Source organism: Carya illinoinensis, chromosome 13, assembly GCF_018687715.1.
Source record: "Carya illinoinensis cultivar Pawnee chromosome 13, C.illinoinensisPawnee_v1, whole genome shotgun sequence".
NCBI lineage: Eukaryota > Viridiplantae > Streptophyta > Magnoliopsida > Fagales > Juglandaceae > Carya > Carya illinoinensis.
In genome coordinates this window covers 1,036,146-1,046,110 of record NC_056764.1, presented here as the reverse complement: position 1 = coordinate 1,046,110, position 9,965 = coordinate 1,036,146, and the positions used below count along the sequence as shown (strand labels likewise).

At 32.9% G+C, this 9,965-nt stretch overlaps 1 protein-coding gene across 1 annotated transcript; it reads left to right on the top strand.

The window, feature by feature from the left end:
• Positions 1 to 1,795: 1,795 nt before the first annotated feature.
• LOC122291335 (probable inactive purple acid phosphatase 27) lies at positions 1,796 to 9,857 on the top strand. Its single transcript, XM_043099014.1, has 13 exons — positions 1,796 to 2,479; positions 2,611 to 2,698; positions 4,595 to 4,861; positions 4,994 to 5,102; positions 5,251 to 5,365; positions 5,556 to 5,688; positions 5,820 to 6,007; positions 6,248 to 6,434; positions 6,533 to 6,600; positions 8,879 to 8,969; positions 9,079 to 9,267; positions 9,383 to 9,463; positions 9,551 to 9,857. Exons 1-13 carry the CDS (start codon positions 2,130 to 2,132, stop codon positions 9,605 to 9,607), a joined length of 1,923 nt encoding a protein of 640 aa, XP_042954948.1. The 5' UTR covers positions 1,796 to 2,129; the 3' UTR covers positions 9,608 to 9,857.
• Positions 9,858 to 9,965: the final 108 nt, after the last annotated feature.

Genomic DNA, 9,965 nt, shown 5'->3' with positions numbered 1-9,965 from the left:
TCGTGTGGTAATTAGATGGACCCAACCTCATTAGGATTGGGTCAAACTTAATATTGATGGTAATAGTTCTGGTAATCCTGGTTCTTATGGTGCTAGGGGTGTTGTACGGGATGATGGTGGTAGGTTATTTGCAGCTCACTCTTTGTCCTTGGGTCCGAGTTCTAACAATTTTACTGAAATGAGAAGTTTATTGGAAGGGGTTCGTAGGTATTATCATATTGGTTTTTTGACTGATTCTCAACTGCTTGTTAACTGGATCATTAAGGGTCAATACAATATCTGATATTTAGAAGATTTCTTGAATGAATTACATAATTAATTTAATTACTTGGAATATACTGTGAATTATGTTTTTTGTGAAGGAAATGTTGTGACTAATTTTCTTACCAACCGTGAAGTTAAGGGTTTGAACTCAAATTGGTTTATATTACTTAGTACTTTAAGAGGTCTTTTTTATATGGACAAAATTGGCCTTCCTTATTTGCGGGTCTCGTAATGTTGTGCCTGGTAGGTTGTTTTTATTTAGTTTAATTATTTTATTATCCTTATGCTCTTAGTATTTTCTTGCAGGTTTCTTGATTGCCTTGGGTTGGTTTGTTGTACTTTTCTTTGTCTTTCTTTTAGGCATTGTATTAGGAAGTTTCTTTTTATGATGTCTAGGTTTTGGTTTTCCAAGTTTATTTGTATCTTTTAGTTGTCTCGTTATAACTACAGTTTTTCTCTACCATAAGTAATGGCTTTTAAATAAATTTGGGTTATCGTCTTTTTTCTTTTCTTTTTTTAAATATGCTTTTAAATTTTCTTTTTTCTTTTTTTTCATTATCTGATTACGTTATTTTTTCCTCTATTATTATTATTATTATTATTATTATTATTGCAATCTGCTTTAAAGTATTTATATATGAACAAAATAGGAGTTCATCAACGTATACGTACCTTTAACTGTGCGTACGTGCGTCACTCTCATGGTATAGCTGACAACTCACTGTAAAAAGGTGTGCTTTATTATTAAGAAAATACTAGTCTTACCACTAATTTCCACTGCTAGATTCCACTATTATGATTTTTTTATTATTTATTTAATGATTAATTAAATGTTTTTTAATAATATTATAAATTTTTTTATTTTTTAAAATATTTAAATTTATTAAAAAAAAAAAAAAAAAAAATTCAAACCATTAGCAGGAGCCTAACGCAACTCCCAGCGGTGTGTGTAGCTCCGCCCTTACTATTATACTAGCTAGCTTGGAGATTTATAAAATATTTGTTCTTCACGTCATGAATATAATGCTAAATTTTAATATAGAAAAGTGTTATTATCACAAAATTCTTTTATAAAATAAATTTATAAATTATCATAATTTTATATAATACGTTATATATATTTTATAATAAAAATAATTTTACAATATGATATATCACGTCTAATTACGTCATTTTAAAAATTTATTTTATCAAATTCTTTTTGCGGCCAAAATAGTTATTTTTTCCTAAAACTAGTCGACTGTTCTACTGCGCATATCGTTGTATAGAGTACGATTAATTTCTCATGATCAACTGATCGATATCGATCGTACACTGTTGACGTACATATGAGATTGAAAAAACTTAAACTTTAGATTTTCAGATTCTTTATTAAATTTAAATTTCTGTGGAAAATGAAATTAATTATTGAAAAGAATAAAATTAGACGATGAGGATAAAAACATGCAAAAGAAAAGTCAGGAAATTAGGAAATGAAGACAGAAATGGACAGTTAGGAACATCAATTGTATCAACGCAACCAAGTTAACCAACGATGTTACGTCAAGAAACCAAAGCTTCCTACGTAGTATCGGCGTGATTAAAAGGCATCCTAGCTGCATATTCTCCACATATATTGGATCCTTCCACACATTTTGTTTCCCAACCCTAAAGCTCGATCTTCTCTATCATTCTCATAAATCATCTCTCAACCAACATTTAGAAACAAAAAAAAAAAAAACAAAAAAAAAGATTAGACGATCGACCCAAGCATCCTATATCAATCTGCATAACCCTGGTTTTTTCTCCCTCAGAATCACAAAACTTTCTTTGCTTCCAAACAGTACTACTTGTTTTCTCCTGGTATAGTACTACTTAATTCTCTGATGGAACCTTTGATCAGTTCTTCCTCAAGGGTTTCCGGCAGATCACTCTTAATCATGATATTGTTGATCATTACGTTTCTTGTCTCCTCTTCTCCTTGTTTATCGTCTTCCTTGCATCCTATGTACATCAACTCAACGGCCATGCACCGAAACCACACAGCAATATCAGAGTTTCGGCTATTAAACAGAAGAACATTGGCCCAATGCCCCAACACTAGCCCTTTCCTGCAAATTAATGTCAGTTCGAATTCCAACCTTTCGGATGAACAATATCTCGCGGTTACCGTTAGCGGAGTTTCGAAACCGTCGAGGAATGATTGGGTCGCCATGATCTCACCTTCTCATGCTAGGTATTAATATTTATATATAAATTATGATCAATAATTATTTATTTTAATTCCTACCTCGATCTCTGATTTTTAATTTTCTTATTTTATTGCTTCTGATCTTTCAATTCTCTATATAAATATATTGAATGCAGTGTCGAAAGTTGTCCATTCAACGAGGGTTTTTATTTACAAACTGGTGATCTTAGCAGTCTTCCTCTACTCTGCCATTATCCTGTCAAGGTACGTAATTAAACATGATGATGATGATGATCGAATAGATGGGCAGCATGATTAGCATGCCTTATCTATACAAATATATTATGGGGGTGGACGTGCCCTCAAGTTTGGTGTGACTTCATATACAATATATGAAGTTTTATTATTGTGATTTTGTTTTCCAAATATATATAAATATCTCTTTATGGAAATGTATTTAGAGCATTGGCCATGCAGTGTACACGTACGATGATTTTTATTTTTATTTTGTATATGGGAAAAAGAAATTAATTTTATAAAAAAATAAATTAATTATATGTGTGAATTATATTAATTATGGGAGGGTAGTTGGGGCATATACAGTGGCGCCGAAACTGCTTAAATAATTAGACGGTGCCCACTTTCATAACGAAGTCATGGCGTTCACGTATGACAAAGTACGGGTGGCTGTGGCTGTGGCTGTTCCCAATGTGGTGACTTTACGCATCTAGCTCGTAGCTGGGCCATGGCTCTATTAATTGTTTTTGTATTGAGACGAAAGAAATTGAAATAATTTAGGAATAATAATAAGATATTTGAATTGATATAAAATAAATTAGGAATAATTTGAATTAAAATATTTTATAGAGTTTTGATTGAAATAATTTGAATTAAAATATTTTATAGAGTTTTGGAAGATAAGAGAAAAAAATAATAAAATATTTATTAAAATATTTTTTTAATATTATTTTTATTTTAAAATTTGAAAAAGTTAAATTATTATTTTTATTTTATTTGAAAATTTGAAAACATTGATAATTACCTACTTATCTGAAAAGATTGAATATTTGAAATTAAAAAATATTTATATTTATAGTGTTTGAATGCTGAGAAAATGATATTAGATGGAAGCATATCTTTATTTAAACCAAGTCTTATAGTTTATGGATAGAGGGATATATATATATATAGACATACAAAGTATTCAATAATTTGAATTCTATAAATGTTTTTATAGAGTATTTGGATTCTATAAATAATTTGAAAAGTTTGGAAGTTTGTTCAATCTGATTTGGTTATACAAATGAAATGAGATAACATAATACATTCAAAATTGAATAAAATGTTATAAAAATATTATTTTTAATTTAAAATTTAAAAAAATTAAATTGTTTATTATATTTTATGTGAAAATTTAAGAAAATTGTAAATTATATGACACGAAGTGATTTTCTTTATGTAATCAAACAAACTAGAGTATTTAATGTTATTTATAAAAATTATTCTGATCGAATACGTAATGTAAATGATATAAAATCCACCTCATGTATCTATCATTTTGTCACTATAAACTTTAATTAAAACATTAAAAAAAAAAACTCAAATATGAGATTCAAATCTCCATCTTTATGTCCCTTTCAAATAAAATTATGATATTATATATAATCTCTTTCAAATTATAGATAAATATTATATTAATGTGTGTAGTTTATAATATTTGATGTACGTTGAAAATTCACATGACCTGCATATATCTAGTAATTTATACGTACGAACAACATTATATATATATATATGTGTGTGTGTGTGTGTAATCGGTCCAATAACAAATAAATGTAAAGAATTTATTTGTCTTATAACTAAAATTATTTTCTTATCATCTGATCCACGGGCAAGAAATTAAGCCTAATTTAATTTATTTATTTTTTCCCCTTGTATTGCTTCTTTTTATTCATGTCATGAGCCTCCTCCGATCGATTATTCTTCAAACAACAGTAACATATATATGTACAGGGACGGATAGAAAGATCAGCTAGCATAAACAAATTTATGATACTTGCAGGCGTGCGTGGTTTTTAAGTAATTGTAGTAGTACGTACGTACTTCGACGTTCGTTCTGATTATATATAGTCTATATATATATATATATGCTGCGCGCAGGCAGTGTACATGAGAGAAGATGCCGACTATCTAAGTTGCAAGAAGAAGGAATGCAAGAAATACAGAAAGGGCGTATGTTTATCCTACACTTGCAGTGGTACTTTGACATTTCATGTTATCAACATCAGAACCGACATCGAATTCGTATTGTTTGGTGGGGGACTTCAGACTCCTTGTGTTTTAACCAAGTCTAGACCTATCAATTTTGCCAATCCAAAGCAGCCTTTATATGGGCATATCTCAAGCATAGATTCAACTGGAACATCGGTACGTACGTTATTAACTAATTAAGCACCATGCATATATATATATGTAAATGGATGTAAAAAAAAAAAAAAAATTGATATTCTCATTAATCTTAACACTTGATTACATGATGACTACTACTTGTAATTGCAGATGAGAGTAACATGGGTAAGTGGGGACAAGAAACCTCAACAAGTACAATATGGAGATGGAAAAATGCAGACATCTGTAGTTACAACATTCTCACAAGCTAATATGTGTAGTGAGTCCCTACTTTTGTTTCCACTTCTGGCCACAAACTTTAGGATTAATCTGTGTGTGTGAATTTAATTATGTGCCTAGCTAGCTCTTTTCTTTCCTCTATCCTCTACTTAGATTAATTTGCTGGTTTGTTGTGAAATTGACATTAGGCTCACCTTTAGAGAGTCCAGCCAAGGACTTCGGGTGGCATGATCCTGGGTTCATTCATTCCGCAGTCATGACAGGACTTAAGCCCTCAAGCACCTTCTCTTACAGATATGGGAGGTTTGGACATCCAGCTTCTTTTTTCCAACTACTAATATTATATAATAATTTTATGAAGAAATATGCTATATATTCTTGACCATTTTTTTCATCATGATATATACATGCATATGTGTTTGTATGTATAAGCCGCTAGCACTCATTTACATGCGGTCACCATTTTTATTTATTTAAAACATTAATACTGCAGCGACTCAGCTGGTTGGAGTAAACAAATCCAATTTCGAACTCCACCTGCTGGTGGATCAGATGAACTCAAATTTTTAGCATTTGGCGATATGGGAAAGGCTCCTCGTGATGCTTCTGCCGAGCATTACATTCAGGTAGTAGGACTTAACCTTCAAGTTGTTCTAGTTGTTTAGAACCAAGCTATGTATCGAGTATTATACAAATTATAACAGCTGATTATCATGTACTAATTAACCAGGTTAATTTCTAATTTTGTAATTTGTAGCCGGGATCCCTCTCAGTGATTAAAGCCATGGCCGATGAAGTAGATTCTAACCAGATAGACTCGATCTTCCACATTGGAGATATAAGCTATGCCACTGGCTTTTTAGTTGAATGGGATTTCTTTCTTCACCAAATAAGCCCTGTGGCATCAAGAGTTTCTTACATGACGGCAATTGGAAACCATGAGAGGTAGCTCTTTCACCTATGTACTTGAATTATAATCTGTTAATGGGAGTTATGCTTGAAAAAGTTGTGTGAAATCTCTTGAAGGGCTCAAAAAGTAAAAGGCAAACTGATAAAATCTCGCCTTTTAAGATCTTACACCGTTACACACACATATAACAGACGCATGCAAACATTCCTAAGTCCATTTTCTGTCCTAACTATGAGCATTTTGCCGATATATGTGCACATTCCTTTCTTTATCAGGGACTATATAGACTCAGGATCAATATATATAACTCCAGACTCAGGAGGTGAATGTGGAATTCCTTATGAAACTTACTTTCCCATGCCAACACCAGCAAAGGATAAGCCATGGTATTCCATAGAACAAGCCAGTGTTCACTTCACAGTGATGTCCACTGAGCATGATTGGTCAGAAAATTCGGAGCAGGTTTGATGAACCAAACACCGTCTCTTGTTTTTATTTCACAATCAAATTTCATATCACCTTCTTTCATATATATATATATATATATGCAATTCTTTCAGTATGGGTGGATGAAAAAGGATCTGGCTTCCGTGGATCGATCAAAAACTCCTTGGTTAATTTTCGCGGGGTAAGTACTGAATCTTACATCTATTAAGAGTTTCTTCAGATTAATAGATTATGGTTGCCTGTGTTAGTTTTAACCAAGGAGGCAAAACAGAGAAAAAAACAGAGTATTTTGAGAGAAACTTCAATCTTCAACGTGAAGATTGATTCTGATTGTTCTACCCTTTCATTTCTCATGAGTCTGATGATTCTGATTGTTCTACCCTTTCATTTCTCATGAGTCTGATATATATGCTTACATAGAGACTCACAAATTTCATTAAAAGCAGAGATACAACTTCCAAACACAAGCTAATAATAGAAAAGCTTAATATAGTAAAACATAAATGAAAAGTTCTCAGGAAATAAACATCACACTAACTGATCTTTAATACTCCTCCTTGATGTGATTTCCAGTTACACCAAGCTGTGACCTGAGAAACTGAAACTTGTCTCTTCGGAGTGCTTTGGTAAATATATCAGCAAGTTGCTCTTCAGATCTACAGAACTTCAAAGCAATTTCACCATTTGATTCAACTTCACGCAAAAAATGATATTTGATTGCAATATGTTTAGTTCTACAATGCTGGACTGGATTTTTGGCAATTGCTATAGTTGATTTATTATCACAAAAAATTTCAGTAGATCCCAACTGTTTCTCCCCCATATCTTCAAGTATTCTTCTCAACCAAATGGCTTGGTTCGCACAACTTGTAGCTGCCACATACTCGGCTTCAGCAGTTGATTGTGCCACATTGCCTTGCTTTTTTGAACTCCAAGAAAACATAGCAGATCCTAAACTGAAACAGTAGCCTGAAGTGCTTCTTAGATCATCACAAGAACCTGCCCAATCACTATCTGTAAATCCCACTAGCTTTGTATTTGAAGTTTTCTTATACCAAATACCAAAGCTGATAGTTCCCTGTAGGTATCTCATAACTCTCTTGGCTGTTCCAAGATGAATTTGGCTAGGACATTGCATGAATCTTGAGAGTAAACTAGTTGCATACAATATATCAGGTCTGGTGTTACACAGATACAACAAGCTTCCGACAAGACTTCTATAGATCGATGCATCCACTTTCTTTCCACCATCATCCTTCTTCAACTTCTCATTAGGAATTAATGGAGTAGCCACTGATTTGCAACCTGTCATGTTGAATCTTCTTAAAAGATCTTCAGTATACTTCCTTTGAGAACAGAAAATTCCTTCAGCCTCTTGACTCACTTCCATGCCTAGGATATAATGCATATCTCCTAAGTCACTCATCTCAAAACTTGCCATCATATCCCTTTTAAATTTTTCAATCATTCCAACATTACTTCCTGTAAAAATCAGATCATCCACATAAAGAGATACTATAATCAAGTCATTACTGTTTTGAGATTTTACATACAAAGTAGGCTCACTTTTGCTCCTCCTGAAGCCTTGCTCAGAGAAATATTGATCAATTCTCCCATACCAGGCCCTTGGTGTCTGTTTTAATCCATACAAAGCCTTTTTCAGTTTATAAACTTTACCTTCTTCCTTTTCAAACCCCTCGGGTTGATCCACATAAACCTCTTCTTCCAACACTCCATTTAGGAATGCTGATTTCACATCTAGTTGTAATACTTTCCAGCCCTTTTGAGCAGCAAGTGAGACTAAGGCTCTAATGGTATCCATCCTTGCAACTGGAGCAAAAGTTTCATTATAATCTATTCCATGTTGCTGCACATACCCCTTAACAACCAACCTTGCTTTATGCTTCAAGATAGAGCCATCCGGATTTAATTTAGTCTTATAAATCCATTTTACTCCAATAACTTCTTTATTTGCTGGTAAAGAAACCAATTGTTAGTTTTAACCAAAGAGGTAAAACAGAGAAAAAAACAGAGTATTTTGAGAGAAACTTCAATCTTCAACGTGAAGATTGATTCTGATTGTTTTACCCTTCATTTCTCATTAGTCTGATATATATGCTTACATAGAGACTCACAAATTTCATTAAAAGCAGAGATACAACTTCCAAACACAAGCTAATAATAGAAAAGCTTAATATAGTAAAACATAAATGAAAAGTTCTTAGGAAATAAACATCACACTAACTGATCTTTAATAGTCTGCATGTTCTGTGCAGGCATGTGCTTGTTGAAATATATGTAGCCTAAACTCTGGCTGTTGCATTCTTTACTTGAAATATGCATATACCATTAATCTGTTTTCAGATCTTGTTAATATGTATGTACATAATATCTATGTTTATATGCGTATGCTCCAAATTTCCGAAATTGAAATCAACTGCATGATCTGTAAATTGCAGGCATAGACCAATGTATTCTTCCTCAAACGGTATACTTAGCGTCGATCCAGAATTTATCGAGAAGGTAGAACCATTACTGTTGCAAAACAAAGTAAGTTGCTTCTGAACTAACTGGTTATCCCATCTTAGATACGAAAAATATTATTCTCTAGCTTTACAAAGTATGAAATTGGCCATTTTTTGTTGCCTTTAAATTACAGGTTGATCTGGTTCTCTTTGGCCATGTTCATAATTATGAGAGAACTTGCTCAGTTTACCAAAAGAAATGCATGGCCATGCCTAAAAAGGATAGAAATGGGATTGATACATATGATCATAGCAATTATAGTGCCCCACTGCATGCAGTTATTGGTATGGCTGGCTTTTCCTTGGACAAGTTCCCGAATGATGTAAGTAATTCTCAGACTCTCCGTCCCCCACTCCTCTCCGCCCCCTCAAAACACACACGCATATACAATGATGCATATATTTGCCATGTGAATTTCGTCATGTACATTGGCTCAGGTGGAAAGCTGGAGTCTATCAAGGATTTCCCAGTTTGGTTACTTTAGAGGGCATGCAACAAAAAAAGAGTTAGACTTAGAGGTCAGTATCATGCACTTCTAGCTGCAAGAATCTACCTTCATGCGCGCATACAAGTACTTGTCTCACTCATTTCCTTCACTTTTGCAGTTGGTAGATTCAGATACAAAGAAAGTTGAGGACAGATTTCGCATCATTATAGCATAAGGTTCTTCGTGAAAGATTTGGGATCACAGAGACAAATGAATTACCGCCTCACCAAATGATCTTTGGAGCATCTCTTTTGTACATTTACTTCTGTAATAAATCTTTGGCTTTTGAGCAAATATAATGTGTTTCTTTTACCTTATAACGCCTTTTTGTAATTACGCATAGCAATCCATACATGCACCATTTGGCTTGTTCTTTTATAGTCCTTATCAAAGAAAAAATAATGCAATATCATAGTACTTAGTGACATTATGCTCATTTAAAAAAAAGAAAGAAAAAGAATAAAGAAAGTCATCGAGAATATAGTGGAATAGAAGACACAAAGAGTGTATGCTTGGACAAAAATATGTCACAA